We start from the raw sequence: 18,290 nt of genomic DNA, 5'->3' as shown, positions 1-18,290 counted from the left end.
AAGCCCCAAGGTACTCTCAGGTTGGCTCCTACGCTCAATGGGCCTAGGGTAAGTCTTTATGGATGTAGTTATAGGGAATTGCATATAGGTGTTTTGTTGGAGGATTCTACAGTGATTTTAAAAACTTGTTTTACTGAAATAAACTACTATTGTTTTAAACTATGATTACATTTATTCTGGTTTTGAGGGAACACACTAGACATCCTATTTCGATCTCTTGAATATGTCACTCTGAATATTTCTTCTGGACTGTATAATTCTCAACTATTACCTGAAGAATTAATTGAATAAATCTCAGCTCATCATGAAAACCTGTAAATTCTTGAATCAATAAGAAAATTTTATGCCTTGTCATATCTTCTTTCCCTATAACATCATCTAGTAGTTCTGTATTACTGAGCTTTTCCAAAACTCACTCAGCTACTTACTATTTCAGGTTACAAGAATCAATCATGTTCAGTTATCAACATTAGTGATGTGAGCTCATTAGGTGTTGTTTGCAGAGTATGACGCATGCGTAATTAGGGGGCATGTATGTCATATTTATTTTTTATAATGAGTCTGAAACTTGTACAACATTATAAATTCTGTTTTAATATATGAATGATTTTCTGAAATTTTATTTTTATTATAAATTGTTTTACAGTTTGAAATAATTTAACAATAATTTTATTTTTCCTAGATTTTTATTGTGGGTCGTACTAATGGTCCTAATGTGGCACTCCTGATCGAATCAGATCACATGTATTAGACCTGAGGAGTTACATTTTTAACCTTTTTCCTTATATGGTCTTTGTGGGATCTTAATGTAAAGAGTAGTGGTCTACTGAGTGTGACTAGCCTGAATGGTCTTTGTTGTGCTACACCAGTAGTTGGTTATGCAATTATTTATATATAATGAGTTGTGGTTTGTTGAGTGTAACTAGCTTGAATGGTGTTTGTTGTACTACTCCAGTAGTTGATTATACAGTTATTAGATTCGTTAGGGTTGTTAGTTCCCTGTTAACCAATCCATGGTTCCCTCTCCTTTGTATATATTGGCCTGGGTCTCTTCGAGAATATTGAAGATTTCTTTAATAAAATCAATGAATGTCACCTCATTGTTCCTAACTCTATCATTGTATCATTCGTCAACGTTACCTTAGGTTGCTTCGCTGTGTAGTATTGTTAATTTTTCTTTTCATTGCTGTTTCTTTGGTCTTTCATGGCTGACTTGTCATCTTTCTTGGTGTTAGTTCAACACTTACCGAAGTTGGATATTGTAAAACTCTCAAAAGCCAACTATATTCTTTGAAAGCATCAGATGTTGTTGACTGTGGATGGGTATGGTTTGTTGAAGTATGTTTCCGATGATAGGCATTGCAGACTGATGGAGGGGAGAGTTTTAGGCTCTGCGTTACTCGTTAGCTGAACATGGTTTTCAGCATCATCTGTTGTCTCCTCATACGTCCGAGTATAATAAAATGATATAACACAAATACAAACATATTGTAGAGATGAGACTCACCTTGCTTGCACGATCTTCTTTGTCAATAAAATTTTAGAGTCACTTCTTTTTCACTCCAGCCTTCCTGATCAACAAAATTCCCATTAGAGTCTTGAATAACAAGTCTTTATTTGAGGTTTTGTATGGCACAAAAGCTGATCATTCATTTCTGAAGGTGTTTTGTTGTTCGTGATATCCATTTTTATGTCCATATAATCAACACAAGTAGGATTTTCGATCGAAATAATGTGTTTTTCTTGGTTACAATGCGTCACACAAAGGGTATAAATGTCTTAATGAGAGTGGTCATATTTTTATCTCCAGACGTGATTTTTTATGAGTCTATTTTCCCTAGTACAGGAAGTATTCGAGCCATTAAGCGGTTAAGGAAGGAACCTCTATGGTTGTTCCTTTTTTTCTTCCATGGATGCTCCTACTACAGTCAGAAAGGAAACTTTGACTGAGCAACACGTTGACAGTTATCCTATGGATCTGTCGGACACTTTAGAAGAGCTACCTGTTGATACTTTGAGACAGTGTGTGGATCAACTTGAAGGTGTTAATGTTCTTTTTGATCAGGTTGTCGATGCTTTGTATTAATGATTATAAGAAAATGTTTTGATTATGTGTTTTAGTTTACGATTCTGATTATAAACTTTTATTTTAATTTAGATTTTTTTTTAATAAACTAATAGTTTTTATCATGTAAAAAACTTAATGATTGCAAAGAGTTTCAATCCTATTATATGTATGTTTAATCCAGATTATAAATATAGTAAATTAAAAAAATCTTAATTTTAAACAGCTTGAAGCCACTACTTTTGTCCGTTTACCACCTACATTTCTTAGCTACTTATTAGGGATTAGTTGTTTAAATAAACTTAACTGAAAGCGATATTTAACAGCTAGTTCAACTTGAAAAGACTAATTAAAAGAAAATTAATGCATTGCCATTAAACTTAACTCCCATGCCCAAAAGTCATCCCATGCCCATGCCCTAAATTGACCATAATTTACTCACACACCTAATCCTTTTGTCCTTCGCTACATAGTTTATTTCACCTTAATTTACTCGTTGTCTCCCTACTATATTGTCCTTTAATCATATATGGATTATTTTATTCGACGGTAAATATTCTGATTTCATCCGGGAAAATACCTTAAAATAATAAAATTTTAAAGACTTAACCTTATCAACCCTAGACCTTATTATTATTTTGAACGCTAAGCAGATTGATTCAATACCAGTAGAAAAAGGAATTCAATTTTATGACTAATTAGAATAAAACAAAATAGCATTACCTTAAACTTTTCGATGAATACTATACTTATGGTATAAAGTAGACGGTCAAATAGATTTCATAATATCAAATACAACATAATACATAAATAATTTTAAAAATTATTTTTTGAATAGATATTATTTTGCACGAACATAATATAAATATATGAGTTATCGTATTTAATTTAGAATTCTTTTATTTGTATATATATGTAGACACGTAATAGATGCATATGAAAACCCAAAAAAAAAAGTGAAAATAAAATGAGAGATGTTTGCTAATTGGTACACGAAAGTGAATGGTTTGTAGTAAATAATGATGAATGAGTTGAAAAACAATGGGAGATTATAGCCAAAGTCCAGCTTCATCTGACGTTTGCAACCCAATATTTTCCTTGCTTCTTTCTTGCTATGCATGGCTCTATAGAAGATATAATTGAAAATGACTTCCTTTTACTTTTTATACATACGTACGTACATACATAATTTTAGGATAAAGTACACAAATTATCCCCCAACTATAGGTGCTACTTTATTGAGTCTCCGACTTTTAAAAAGTTACCAACTGGTCGTTCGATTGTATGATGTTGCTTTGTTGAGTCCCTTGACTATTAAAAGTCACACAATGGTCACCCAATTATTCATATAGTCTAAACTCGTCTTTTTTTAAAAAAAAATCGATTGTTGTTTGAGTTGGATGTTAACATGTTGACTGATATATGATAATCGTTTGAGATTCTATGGTCAGGTTTTATCATATCTCAGTCAGCATGTTAACGTGCAACTCATGTTATCGTCAATTTTTTTAACGAAAAGGGATGAGTTTGAAACATATGAATAGTCGGACAACCATTTTATAACTTTTAATCGTCAGGGGCTCAACAAAATAACACTCTATAATAAAAGGACCATTTTTAACTTTTAATAGTCAAGAGATTCAACAAAGTAACACCTTATACTCAGGAGACCATTTGTGTACTTTACCCATAATTTTATCATTTTAATGAAGATTTCATAACTAAAATCATACAAATGAATTCGAATAAAACATACCAAAGGTCATTGAACTATATCAGAATGATCTTTTTCAGTATCAAACTTTTAAATATTACAAATTAACATTAAACTTATCGGATTGTTATAAAATGGTACCCTGACGTTATAAATATATAGTAATAAATTTCGATACGTTTAATGACCACTTCATAATAGTTCGATAAATTTAATAACTACTTTATATTCGTTTGGGAAGCTCAATGTGTATTTTATAATATTTCAAAGTTCACCGACCAAAAAATCATTTTAACATAGTTTAGTAACCCATGTTATACTTTACCCTTAAAATTAATAAAAAGGAATGTGTTATAAATCTTGATTAATCCAAGATTTATTAAAATAAAATAAATATTTACGATAAATGTGATATGACTTTGACTAGTTCCCCAAGCCACATCATTCTTGTGTTGTTTTAATCAAAATCAAACAAGTTCAGCAGCTTCTATTTTCTATATAATTTGTCATTAATTTTTTTAAAAAAAGTAATAGTTTAATTCAGTCAATAATGTAAAAATTGATGATAGGAGATGAAATTATAAATAAAGCTTGACTGAAAATCATTGAGATTCAACGTGGCGATCTTCGTGCCGACCTAGTTATAATGTGGAAAACTTATGGTTATTGAATTACATGTTTTAATTAAAGAAGAAAGATAGCTGACTTTGAGAAATTAAATTATTATCATTAGGGGAAAATGTTAGGTTGAAATTCTGGGTGATCAAGATAAACGTTTGCTTAGAAGAAAGAAAAAGACAAAAAAAAATCATAATCAAATTCACTGATAAAATGGATTCAACAATTCATCTTAATTTGGTGATACAAAAATGGATTAAGTTAATTAATTTAATTATAAATTTTATTAACTAAACAACACTCAATTTGATCATAAAAATAGATTTAACCAAACCAATAAAGTAAAAAAGAAACTGTTTTTCGATTAAGCCGAGGTGAATATAAAGTAGTATATGTTATAAATACTCTCAACCATTGAACAATGAACGTTCAGTTACCTCTTGTTATAGTTGTTGGTACTTAAACCCGTAATCTCTAAAAATAACAACAATTCATTTAATCACTAAATTAGTTTGGTTCGTGGGTAAAGTGGGAAAAAAATAATTAAGCTGACTTGGCCGAATTTTACACAGTAACGTGAAAAAGGGTAAATAGTGCAACTCTTCTCCCAATCCCAATCCCAATTTGTGGCAGATTAAATAACCAAATTCAATTAAAAACCTAAGCCTACATAGTAAATTACGGTCCAAAGATGATAGGTTTGCCGACTTTCTTAGGCTATATGTGAAAGAAATGACCAAAATTCAACAATAAAACCTAAGCCTAAGTTTGTAATTTACATTCCTAAGATCATACATAGATTTGCCAAATTTCTTAATCTATTTTTGAAAATCATGTGATTATATGATAATTATAATTATATGGATTGGCTTGACAGCTATACCATTTGACAAAAAAACAATTATTCCATATTTCTCAGAGTTGTCATTCGATTTCAAGGATTGATAAAAACAAAAATTAGTTATTAATTATCATAAGTTCATTTGGAAAAAAATGTTGGTTCAAATCAATATTTTCTTCTATCCCCACCCTATCTTGCAAGTTGGCTTCTTATTTTCTTCATTGTTGATTTTTTTAATAATTATACATTTATAAATTGAGTTTTCTCTTCTAGGGTGGTTCCATTCTATTATGAAAAATGAATATTGTTTTACAAAAAGATTTGTAATTCACAAATAATTGGGGATTATGACTTGTTCTAGTGTAAAAATTAACTAAAATTTTGAAATAGAAAAAGAAACTGTAGATATTGAGAATTTCTTTTATTTTATTGATGATCAACGCACGAACGAAATGGTCTCGGTGGTAAATGAATTGTTGTTATTTCTTAAGATCTCGAATTCAAGCACCAAGAATGTCAGAGAATTGATCATTTAATGTCAAATGATTGAGAGTTATCTTTGAAAAAATATCTTATATTTATCCTAAATCAGTTGGGGGGAAAAGGGGGGAAGTCTCACGTGCGGTAGTCTAATATACGGCTAAGAAAGACGCTACCGAAAATGTTATTATTTTTTAACATTTCCGGTAAAAAATTACCTAAAACATTATTATTTCTACAGGAAATGTTATTATTGGGCGCTTTACCGGGTTTATTAGCATATCTTGTAAAGCGCTACCTAAAACATTATTTTTTACCGGAAATGTTAATATTGAGCACTTTATTAAAAACATTAATATTTTAGGTTAAAAAAAATAATGTTTTAGGTAATTTTTACCGGAAATATAAAAATAATAATAAAATTTCCGATAAGTCTTTCCCTAATCGTATATTAAGGCTACCGTACGATAGAATTTCTAAAAAAAAAAAAGGAATGCAAAGAATATTTCAATTTTAGCTTTCACAGTTTCGACTTTTCAATCCGCTAAAAACGCACCGTTTTATGTTTTTCGTATTATTGGAACCATTTTGCTCTGTTCTGTTGTCTTTCGGCCTTTAGCTTTTCTATTTCCCGACATATTAAATGGGCCGTTTGAAAATTTAAATGTTATTAATTATTTTTATTTGTTATTATTTGATTTACCATTGTATGAATTAATTTATCCTCCTTTTACGGTTTTCATTCTATATTTATATTTTATTTTTTGTATAATTTATTTTTATCCTCTCGATTCCAGGGCTTAATCTTAAATAATCCAGACCGACCCGTATCACACACATGATTTTGGTAATCGAGTCTCCCATAATTTTTTTTTTGCATATACAAGAAGTCAAAAACTCAAACTCGAGACCTATTTAAACGATATCAAATTGCTTACCACTTAAATTAGTATTTTTCTATATTTTATCCTAATAAAGACAACTAACACCAAATATAATACGTAACCATATAGTGTTTTTTTTATTAAACGTAATCGTATAGTTAAGAATATTTTCGTAATTAAATGTAATATCATATAAGGTAATAATATTATTTAGTATTACGGGTATATTTCACTCTACATTTGGTATGTTTATTTAAAAAGAAAATAACATCAGTGACCAAAAATGTCTTATATTTTAATTAATTTTTTTTGGATTTGTCAAAATGACCAACTAAATCGCAACGCGATCTCCGGTATCGCAAATCAGTTTTCAGATTCGCAACGCGAACTTCGACTATCGCATTGTGATTTACATATTCGCACTGCGATAGTCCAAGTTCGCGTTGCGATTTATTCCAAATTCGTTGCGATAGTCCAAAATCGCAACGACTGGTGGTATTGCATTTGTTTCTTAAGAATTTTCTTTAAAAATATAGTATTCGCGCGGACGTGTCGAAGACACGTATGAACACGACCACGACCACGACCCGAGACGAGACGAGACGAGACGGCGGCCACGACCACGACCGAGACGGCGGCGGCGGCGGCGCGCGAGAGTCCCTCTTGTTCTCTATCACTCAACAATGAAATGGGAAAGCCAAGCCTTAAATATCATTCCCAATAGTGTTTCCAATACTATGTGGGATTGAGCATTACCAACACTTGTTCCCAATACTATGTGGGATTGAGCCTTAAATAGTGATATTATTTTTGAATGTTTTGCTTAAATTTGCAATAATCGCGATTGATTGTAGATTGACTTTTAATTATGACATATTTAATCGTATAATACTAATACAATTGGTTGCTGATTCAGTTGTTTTAAGGTGCATGATTGTTAATTGTTTCCTGAATAATCACATTGTATTGGAAACAAGTGTTGGTAATACTCAATCCCATATAGTATTGGAAACACTATTGGGAATGGTATTTAAGACTTGGTTTTCCCACTTCCTTGTTGAGTGATAGAGAACAAAGGGGACTCTCGCACTCCGCCGTCGCCGCCGCCCGTCTCGTCTCGTCTCGTGGTCGTGGTCGTGGTAATATGTGTCTTCGACACGTCCGCGCGAATTATCGATCACATTGCGATTTAGTTGGTCATTTTGGTAAATCCAAAAAAAGTTGGTTAAAATCGTATATTATAAGGCATTTTTTGTCACTGAGATTATTTTCTCTTATTTAAAATGTAGAGTTTTGTTGTTCAATTGAGAATGGGTAAGATTATTTTTATTATTTGAACATGGTCATTTTTATAATAAGACTAAGTATTTTCAACACATCATTTCTCAAGTAATAGCGAAGGCCGGGGCATGTCCCCTAAAAAAAACTCTTGTTTATTTTTTTTTTAAATTCAGAAAAGAAAAGTAAAATTCAAATACGTTAAGGTTAAGGAAAATAGAAGAAAAGAAACAACATCCAATGGGATCTCCATTTGCCTTTCCTCTGTTGAAGTAATACCAGCTAGGCAGCTAGCATATCAAAACACCGCATCCTTGATAAATATGAGATTTCTCATAGTTTAAACGTCGTGAAGAAGATTAAATATTAATCTGAAGGTAATCGTATTTGAATTTTAAATTTTTGTTTGAAATCAAATCAAATTTATTTAATCGATAGATTAAATGAGTAATATCGACATAATCATGAATTATCATATGATCTAAGAAGAAAAAATAAAATATGTTACCGAGCATGAACGTCAATAATAGCCAACAAAGCACCTAAAAGTGTAACGGATAAAACTTTATGTATATATTTTTAACGAAAAATTCGTTAGGCGCTTAAAGTTAATTTTAAGTATAGTTTAGTCACTTATTTTTATATTAAGCTTAATCTATAGTGATTACGATGTAGTATTTGTTCTAAAGATTTTCAATAATTTGATAACGAAAGCTCATCACCTTGCAGTATCTGGTACTTGAATCTGAGACATCCAGGGATAATATTAAAGTCTTAGATTTAAATATTTACATTCGAGTTTAGTCTAAATATAATGTGTGAATTGTCCATTTCAGATTAAATATATTTTAATTTAAATTGTATTATATATGAACTTTTAAATAATAATTTTTAATTTTAATATCAAATTATTGAGAGTTACCTTTCAACAAATATTATTTTATATTTACCTCATATTAATAAAAAAATAATTATTTGAATCTTAAAAATAAAAAGGAATACACTCAATCTATTTAGGCCCAAATATGAAGTAAATGACTTAATGATAATCCTTACGCCCTTAGCATTCATGGTGTTTGAACTCAAGACCTCACAAAATAATAACAATTTTTTTACTATCGAGGTCATTTGATTCACGTTAATGTAATATTTATTAGCTTAGAATTAAATGATTTTGAAAGGAAAAAAAAAACTATTTTCATCAAATGAAATATATTTTTCTTTTACAAATCAAACAAATTCAACAACTAATAAATAAGTGAATAAATAATGAATTTATTTCATCTAAGCATAATTGCACAAACCAAAGACACAAAACTCTCCATTGCCGCACCTATTGTTGCATCCACCGCAATGTCTGGCGTTGAGAGATGGATTAACACATTTTCCCTCGCAGCATATCTCATTGTACTTGCATTTCTTCCCACACTTGCCACAGTTTTGCCTATCTTTTAATACGTTCACACATTTTTTCTTGCAGCATGTAGGTCCAGGGCTCCCCTTTGCACCACAAATCGTAGGGAACTTGTTGCAAGTAACCCTACGACTTCGTTTCCGTTGCAACAGAGAACGATGACCTTCGGCCGAAGAGTACTCGGATGAATCCATTGCTACATTACTATGATCTTCATGATCTGCTGAATAATTCTCACTACTCTCCTGTTGTGATGCTGCTGAGATGCTTAGGACTAGAATCATGATGATAATCGACACGGAAACGAACTTTCTGAACTTCATAGGGATTGTTTGTAATAAAATGGAGAAACCAGAGGTGGTGAACACTTGGAGAGAACTGAAAATAGACGTTTGGGATGAAGAATTTGGTGTCAAAGGAGGGTATTTATAGGGAGAACTATGAAATGTAGGGCATTGTACTTTGAACTTTTTGCTCTTAGTGGGAGGGTCAGCCCTTCACATAGAATAATAAACTAGCAAAGACCAAGTTCATAAAAGGTACCATATTCACATTCCTCAGATTCAAATAGTAAACAAATATGTAATATCAGATACGCGTAGGAAAGGTTGGAAAGCACCTATAGAGTTGCAGATTCATTTTTTGTTCATTTTTTCAGTCAAATTTTGACGACTTTACAAGTCCGCTAGCTGAATTAGTGAAAAAAACAGATATTTTTGAGCTGAAAGGTCAAATTTTCCCTACAATTAGGCAAATTTAGGGTCAGAAAAAGACACCCTTACGGATTTGGCAAGTTTGCAATAGTGTTGTTGTATGTTGAAGATGATGAAATGTACATTCATGGATTAAAGGGAATTGAGGTTTCAAGAATATGCTTATCTTCAACAAGGGTCTTCTTAAATCTATCTAAATTGATCTTTACATCTTGGCCATCAACATACACAGACCTGAATGCACGATATCCCTTTGACATTATAGATTCCGGATCACTAACAACAGGGTGATATTTACCGTAACGATCGAACAACGAACTTTCCTCCGGTTCTATCTTGTACTCCAAGTATCGAACCCCCATCGACTTTGCCGGTCCACCGTAATTGGAAATTGCCCCCCAATCACATCCCAGTGGCAACACTTGAATCATGACTGCACCATTGGGCAAGAATATCTCATTTGTTAGCCCTGCACCATGGGCTCCAACCATGAGACAGCATGAGTTCACCAGCACGGAGAACTCGTTCAAGTACATCCTCTCAGGTTCCACCCTTGTGACTTGAAAGCCTAGTCCCTCCATCATCTCGATCATTCCATGTTCGTTCAGAAACCGTCTCGTATTCTGTCGCGATATAAGCATCAACACCGGCTTTCGAAGCTCGGACACGTGATTCGTTTGCAGGTTATATGATTCTCTCAAGAACTTCCTGAAATTGTACATGGAATAACCCCCTGGACTATCAGAAACGTTGAGGGCTAGATTTTCATGATATTAAAGCCCTATAACAGCCCCTGGAAAACAATGAACGCTCCCATCTTCAGGATTTATAACATCATAACCAGACAATCGGGAGATAACCTTGCTGTACTTTTCAACCACCCAAAGCTCAAAATCGGTGACGACGAACTTCACTCGAGACCGAAAATGGCGGGTGGTGATGAACAAAGGGATTATAATCTCATTGAACTCGTGAAAAACATTGCCCGTGAAGCCTAGAGAAGACAACAGCTGTTACGTTATGGGTGAAATTGCGGGCTGGTGGTGGATTAATGGCGCCGTCCCAAAGAAGAATCTCGACCGGCGAGACGCTCTTCATGGCGGTTTCGTCTTCCTTCCTTGCGTACGGCCTGACAACTCTCTAGACTTGAGGTTGATGATCATGCGGCGCATAAACTGTTAACCCTTTGTTGTAAATCCTCACAGGTTTATTTGCAACGCATAGATCGTAATGATAATCGGTGTGGCATGAAAATCCATTGGAATCGAACTGAACACGATCATCTCCTGTTCCATTCAATGCAATAGATAAAGAATCTATATTTAATGTGTTTAAATTGTGCTCGGAATTTGGTTTCGACTTGAAATAAAATATTAGAATCGTCTGGATCGGATACCATCTTACCTGATCTGTATTTTATCAGCACCCTTGAACCGCCCTTTTAATACTAATTAATTTATTGGTTGTCTTTAGTTGCGAAAATTTGAAATTTAAATTAAAAATTTAAAAACTCGATTCAAATTACTTACCTCTTATTGGTTAGAATTTCTAAAAAATTGTCGAAAATATTAGTCAAGAAATAATAAATAAATGTTAAATAAATCAAAGGTCAAAAAATTAAATTTAAAAAATACTAAAATAAAAACAATATGAAATAAAAAGAAATAATAACGATTTTTAAAAATAAATAAATATGGAATAAAAAAATTTAAGGGACTAAAATATAAAAAATAAATATATAAATGACTAAAATGAAACACATGTATAATATAGTGCCAAACTTAAAAGAAAAGTAAAGCTAACATGTGATTAATATAAAGTCAAGTACCAAGAAGATAATTTGCCTCAAAAATTAAAAGCAAACAACCCCACTCATGTCCAGTAGCCTTACGAACCAAACAAATCAAATTGCAAAATGAAAGGTTGGCACATTAGCCAAATCATTCGAGACCTGATCTTTTGAAACAGCAAAGCCAAACCCACCAAGCTTCCAAGCTCCATACGAAGTGAAACTCCATGTGCATTGTTATGAAGAAAATCCAAGGTTTCTGCAACCTGAAGCAAACCATGCTTCACCTCCAACAAACCCATTTCATGTTGGTTCCAACGAGAGGGGTGAGGAGAAGAGTAGCACTGATCCAATTCTCAAAGACCTTGTGGGAGATCAGGCCCGGTAGATCCTTCCACCGCCCACTCATTATCTTCTGCTGGAACGGAGACAACGCGTATATCACCGCCCTCATCTTCACCGGCTGTTTCAAGGTGTTGCCTTGTCGGGTTTGCGCATGAACATACCTGGGAACATCGCTGCTTCTGTTTGTGTTCCGTTGTAATCTTCGATTCGAGTGGTCGATGGAAAGAAAGAGAGAGAGAGGTTTCGTATGAAGGCGGAAGAGAGGTGGTAGTAAAAAGCCAAGAACCTTTGGTCCCCCCTTGAAGAAGCATGTAAAGCTTTGATTCGTAGAGAAGTTGGGGACGCTCGGTCTTGATAGATTCCAGCTTAGCAGCCACTTCCTCTCAATTTTGTACATTAACGGCTAAATAAAGTTCACCAAAAGATCCACTCCCAATCTTTCGACCAAGCTTGAATTTTCCACCAACAATATGTTCCATGATCTAACCGATTACTGATTACTCAGTGAGCCGAAACACGCGTTTTGGGATCTTCAAGTTGCATTTACTAGGTGGGAAAAAAGTAAAGAGAAAAGGTTTCGTCCCCCTTAGTTGTTGCATCGTTGCACCATTTATAGGAGCTAGAGGAGGAGGAAGTAGGAGCGAAATTCGGGGGGGGTGTTGAGTGTGGAGTTGTGGTTATGGACGTTGTGGGAGACTGGGAGTAGTGGATGGAAGGGGAAAGGAATAGAGGTTCCTTTGTTTTTGGGTAATTTGTTAAAAATAGGGGATGAATATGGGGCTTACAAAAAAATAATAATAATAATAAAATATAATATAATTTTTTGTAGATTCGAACAAAAATGAGTATCTAAATTCTGAAAAAAAATAATGGAAGAGATGAACCTCTAACAAGCCTTCTTAATAGAAATTCTTGGGAATCAAGTGCATCGAGATTGATCATTTCACTGCTGAGATTGCTTCTTGAATTTGATAACCTGTATCCCCCTTCATTTCCCCGGATTTATGTCAGCCAAATCTTTTATATGAACAAAACTAGTAAAATGTTCGAATTGCTAAGGAAGATGATTACTTGATTCGAATATGGTGTCATTAGATCGAAAAAATGTAGCATAAACCAGAACAATTAACTCTAAACAGATGGCTGAAGTTGTAAAATTCACCAGCCTTCTTGGTTCCTTCTCCATCTCCTTTCAATCTGCTTAGGGGAAAAGGACCCTACAACCAAAACTGAAAATGGATAATTTTTCATATTGTTAACCTCTAATCATCATATAATAATATTTTGCATTTGATGATTTTTTTTTTCATTTTTTTGCTCATTAAAATTAAATTTATTAATAATAACTGAAATCGTAGAGGACGGACGATTAAAGCCAAATTTAGCCAACCGTTAGCCTTCCTGCATAGATGAACAAAGGATACAAATATACGCGTTATATAAACCATAGCATATAATTGTAATTTCAACATATTAACATAAATATTTTTCAATGAAATGAATTTCACAAGCTGTATCTTGAAGATGATCAAATGTACATTTATAGATTAAAGGGGGATGAGGTTTGAAGAATTTGCATAGCTTCAACAAGGGTCTTCTTAAATCTTTCTATTTTGATCTTAAAATCTTGGCCATCAACATACACCTTCCTGTATTCATAATATCCCTTAGAGGTCACAGATTCTGGATCAGTGACCACGGGGTGATCCTTTCCGTAACTGTCGAACAACGAACTCTCCTCTGGTTCGATCTTGTACTCCAAGTACCGAACCCCCATCGGCTTCCCTGGTGCACCATAGAGGTTGGTTGCCACCCAATCATGTGCCAATCCCACCACTTGAACCATAAGTGCACCATTGGGCAAGAATATCTCATTTGTTAGCCCTGCACCATGGGCTCCAACCATGACACTACATGAGTTCACCACCTCGGCAAACTCGTCCAAGTTCGACGTCCTCTCCGGCTCCACCGTTGTGACTTGAAAGCCTACGCCCTCCATCATCTCCACTATCTCGTCTTCGTTCAGAAACCGCCTCGTGTTGCGGCGCGATATCAGCATCAAGACCGGCTTCCGAATCTCGGACACATGGTTCGTTTTCAGATTATATGATTGCTTCAAGAACTGCCTGAAATCAAACATGGAATAACCCCCTGGAATATCAGTAATGTTGAGTGCTAGATGGTCATGATATTTAAGCCCTATAACCGCCCCTGGGAAGCAATGAACACTGCCATCATCAGGGTTTATAACGTCATAATCAGACAAGTGAGAGAGGACCCTTTTGTACTTTTGGACCCACCAATGCTGGTAATCCGTGATTAAAAACATAACTCTCGATCGAAAATGGCGGGTGGTGATGAACAGAGGGATGATAATCTCATTGAACTCGTGAAAAACATTGCCGGCGAAGCCTCTTGAAGAGAAAACAACCGCCGTGACATTGTGGGTGAAATTGCAGGCCGGTGGTGGATCAATGGCGGCGTTGTTGTTCACATGAAGAATCTGAACCGGTGAGACAACTCTCATGGCGGTTTCGTCTTGCTGCCTTGCATATGGCTTGACAATTCTCTTGACTTGAGGTTGATGATGATCAATCGGAACATGAACTGTCAGCCCTTTGTTGTAAATCCTTACTGGTTTATTTTCAATGCATACTTCTGAATGAACATCAACGTGACATGAAAATCCACTGGAATCAAACTCGACTCGATCATCTCCTGTTTCATAATCAACACACCATTTGATTGTGAATTCTGCATTTAATCTATTCTAAAAAAATTAAAGAGATAAAGAGATGAACCTCTAACAAGCCTCCTTAATAGAAATTCTTGAGGAACATCAGCATCAACATCGATCCTTGACTTTGGTAAACTGTATCCCCCTTCATTTCCATGGAGTTTCAAGTCAGTCAAGTTTTTATATATATGACAAAAGAAGGGGGGGAAAACAGAAAAATTGTTGAATTGCTAAGAAAGATGATTACAAGAATCAAATACGGTGTCGTTAGATTGAAAAAGTGTGGCATAAACCAGAAAGAATAGCATTGAACAGATAGCTAAAGTTGCACAATTCAGCAGCCTAAGCCTTGGTGGTTCCTTCATCTTCTTTCAACCTGCAAATGACCTTGAAAAATCTAACCTAAATATAGAGAAAAAAGAATATTTTTTTTGTTTTATTCTTCGTATTGTTAACCTCCACCATCATTATTACATTATGATTTTGGGTTTCTTCCGAGGGCGGCTTATTGCTTAACCACTGACAGGGAAACTTCATCTGCATTGCTGAATTATATTGTTTCAAGTACAAATAATTGCATAACTATACTTGTATTTTTATGTATGGTCGTTGGTGCTTCATTCTCATTTATCTTCTTGATTCTTTGATTGTGATTTTTAGGTATATTTTATGTTTTTTCTTCTTAATTAGCTCTCATGTCGGGAATCCCACACTCTTTAAAATAATTATTTATTATATATATTCTTGAAAAAAATATTTACTATATATATACTTGAAAGAAAAATAATTGTTAAACATTTTTTTAATGTTTAAAGTATTATGAAGTTAAACATTTTTTTGTTAATAATCGTTAATGATGGATTTAAGTTGAACATGCCACTTGTGCTTTGTTTACATTAGTTTTGGTATCGAATTTGTGTTAATCATGTATTTAATCAAAATACTATAAATAAAAGTAAGTTTAATTGTAATTTAAAATATATATATTATTTTGTTTAAAATTACAACAAGATTTTATGCACAATGGTTAAATCATAAACTTTTCTTCCGAGGACTTGGGTTCAAACTCTCTTACACATATTATTTGATTTTTATCCTTAATTTTCTTCGTCAAAACGACATGATTTCAATGTGACATCCACGTTGGCAACCGTCAGTCAAAACATCACGTTGTTATCGAATAAATAGTTCAACAATGACTTTTGTTTAGATTAAAAAACCCATTTCATCCCCGAGGAAGATATTCTTTCACGAAAAATAATTATTAGAAGTCATGTTATCGTATTGGGCTAATTTGTTTTTGCCAGCTTGCCGTATTGGGTCAAATTTGCGGCTATCGGCTTGATTCAATTATGGGCCTGATGATTGCCTCATGATGTTGCCAATTGAAACCCAATGCATCTTTTTGTTGGGCCCTGATAAGATAACTTTCTCCCAACTCCCAAACGTTTCTTTTGGGCCTTTAGACATCCAACATTGCGTAACTAAAGGCTAAAAATTAGAGACGATAATTTAACCTGAATTTGATGGATTTCAAGTTGATCTAATTTGATAGTTTGCATTTTTTTTATAAAAAAAATGAATCCGGGTCCAAATCGGACCAGATTTTTTTAGGGACAAGGTCGGGTCGAGTAGGATTCGGGTGGATGGTGAAAAACTACTCAATCCGATCCAAAGAAAATAATGTAATTTTCTTTAAAAAATATTCTTATTTTTAATAAAATCCTTGTTTTTTTATCAGATCGGTCGGATTTATACTCTAAAAATTCAGATCGAGTTTAAGTCGGATGGATGATATATATTTTCAGGTCGGGTGGAGGATATAAAATTTTCAAGTAAGATAAAATTCGAATAGATGATACATATTTTTGAATCGAATCAATTTGACAAAAAGAAATCTAAGTCTCACCTGATCCATTGCCGTCCCTACTCAAGCCACTCTCTCTTTAGAAATTATAACCTTCGTTTTCTCTTCAAGGGCTACAGCTTGCTTGCGAAAATGAGAGGAAATTTCCAATGCCACTGTCATGGGGTTTGGAAATTTCTTAAAGAAAAAGGAAAATGTACGAAATAGGTTTTCTTTTTCACCCATCATCAGTTAAAAGTTAAAAGTTAAAACAATAATTTAATTTCACCCACCTTCTTTGACGCCAGAAAAAATGGTTAATCATTGATGTTATATGATTGCGAAATTTCTGATAAATAAATAATTACATAAACATCTATCTTATGGAATTTATTATTTTTCAAATTGAAAAATATAATGAAATACCAAACTGGTAAAGAAAATATGAACCATTCCATGAAAAGTATATTTTATATTTAAAATAAAGTATTATTTTATATATATATATATATATGCTTACACATATAAGAAGCGTAAATATTTCAAATAATTCTTTGGGAGGGACCAAAGAATTACATATGTGAACAATGTTTCGCTTTATATTATATGAAATATTATTTTTAGGTAAATAAATTATTATTAAATTATTTAAATTACATGGAATTGTAGTTGGACAAATAGAAAGTTTTTGGTTGATGATTAAGCACTTTGTGGAGGAAATAATAATTAAATAGAAAGATTACTTTTTGTGGGATTGTCCACCGTAGAACTCGATCCCACGATCACAAAATTAAGAGACTTACGCTGTATCAATTGAGCTGGACGGACAATTCTTTGAATCTTTTCTTAACTCCTTTAACATCACGTTTTTCTTAAATAATAATTTTAACCAAGTAAACAAATCCAATTCTTTTCTTCGAGGAGCCAACCAGGCCAGACGCACCGGAGCACCTATCCTTCCGTTCCATCCTTACGCCCACACTGGGTTGCAACTCCAGGAGCTTACCATCTCCAGCCACCGCCTATTACATTCCCCCCTTCGAGTCTCCCAATGTACGGATGGAGTAGAAAAAATAAAATCAACATCAAGAGAAACACGGTCACTCTTTTTAATTTTATTACCTATTAATCTTTTAATATTTTCGATTGTTATTTTTTTATAACATTTATATTAAAATTAAAAATGTTAAAAAATTAATATTTTAAGTAACAAAATTAATATTTTAAATATTAAAATAAAATTATTTATTTCCACTTTTCTTTAGACTGACACTCCTTATGCATTCCCTCTCTCTCCCCCTTTCATTTTCGTGTTTCTGTGTCGTCTTTGAGCCCACTAAAAAAGGCCGACTCTGAAGGAAGCACACACAGGTGCCACAAACTCTACTGTATACCTTCGATACTTCCAAAAAAGCTACCTTCTCCTTCACTCCCCTCTTATCTATTTATCTCCTTTTTCTTCTCCTCCTTCCTTTCCTCACCAAGAAAATCAGGGGGTAAAAAGGCTTTTCACTTTGGGTTTTTCTTTCTGTATTTCATCGGCAACTTTGAAGCTAAATTGGTTGG

General features: G+C 33.5%; 3 protein-coding genes and 1 long non-coding RNA gene across 4 annotated transcripts; all 4 read right to left on the bottom strand.

The window, feature by feature from the left end:
- Window positions 1-9,061: 9,061 nt before the first annotated feature.
- On the bottom strand, window positions 9,062-9,666 carry LOC120202402 (stigma-specific STIG1-like protein 1). The gene has a single exon (XM_039202828.1). It carries the CDS (start codon window positions 9,615-9,617, stop codon window positions 9,165-9,167), a length of 453 nt encoding a protein of 150 aa, XP_039058759.1. The 5' UTR covers window positions 9,618-9,666; the 3' UTR covers window positions 9,062-9,164.
- A 466-nt stretch (window positions 9,667-10,132) lies between these two features.
- Window positions 10,133-10,729, bottom strand: LOC120202390 (alpha-1,3-arabinosyltransferase XAT2-like). The gene has a single exon (XM_039202819.1). It carries the CDS (start codon window positions 10,727-10,729, stop codon window positions 10,133-10,135), a length of 597 nt encoding a protein of 198 aa, XP_039058750.1.
- A 355-nt stretch (window positions 10,730-11,084) lies between these two features.
- LOC120202401 lies at window positions 11,085-13,238 on the bottom strand. Its single transcript, XR_005523730.1, has 3 exons — window positions 13,213-13,238; window positions 13,026-13,127; window positions 11,085-11,293 (listed from the first exon to the last, which is right to left on the bottom strand). It is a non-coding gene; the product is annotated as an uncharacterized LOC120202401 (long non-coding RNA).
- Window positions 13,239-13,630: 392 nt separating this feature from the next.
- Window positions 13,631-15,243, bottom strand: LOC120202400 (alpha-1,3-arabinosyltransferase XAT2-like). Its single transcript, XM_039202827.1, has 3 exons — window positions 15,126-15,243; window positions 14,943-15,023; window positions 13,631-14,859 (listed from the first exon to the last, which is right to left on the bottom strand). Exons 1-3 carry the CDS (start codon window positions 15,241-15,243, stop codon window positions 13,682-13,684), a joined length of 1,377 nt encoding a protein of 458 aa, XP_039058758.1. The 3' UTR covers window positions 13,631-13,681.
- Between the last annotated feature and the right edge of the window lie 3,047 nt (window positions 15,244-18,290).

This window comes from Hibiscus syriacus, unplaced genomic scaffold, assembly GCF_006381635.1.
Source record: "Hibiscus syriacus cultivar Baekdansim isolate YM2019G1 unplaced genomic scaffold, ASM638163v2 tig00008706_pilon, whole genome shotgun sequence".
Taxonomy (NCBI): domain Eukaryota; kingdom Viridiplantae; phylum Streptophyta; class Magnoliopsida; order Malvales; family Malvaceae; genus Hibiscus; species Hibiscus syriacus.
Note: the sequence above shows the minus strand (reverse complement) of the source record. Positions and strands in the feature narration are given on the sequence as shown.

Coding starts and splice junctions, on each gene's coding strand:
- LOC120202402 (XM_039202828.1), bottom strand. CDS start 9,617: ATGAAGTTCAGAAAGTTCGTTTCCGTGTCGATTATCATCATGATTCTA.
- LOC120202390 (XM_039202819.1), bottom strand. CDS start 10,729: ATGTACAATTTCAGGAAGTTCTTGAGAGAATCATATAACCTGCAAACG.
- LOC120202400 (XM_039202827.1), bottom strand. CDS start 15,243: ATGAAGGAACCACCAAGGCTTAGGCTGCTGAATTGTGCAACTTTAGCT. Junction 15,024..15,125: donor CGACACCGTATTTGATTCTT/GTAATCATCTTT, acceptor ATGGAAATGAAG/GGGGATACAGTTTACCAAAG. Junction 14,860..14,942: donor ATTAAGGAGGCTTGTTAGAG/GTTCATCTCTTT, acceptor ATTATGAAACAG/GAGATGATCGAGTCGAGTTT.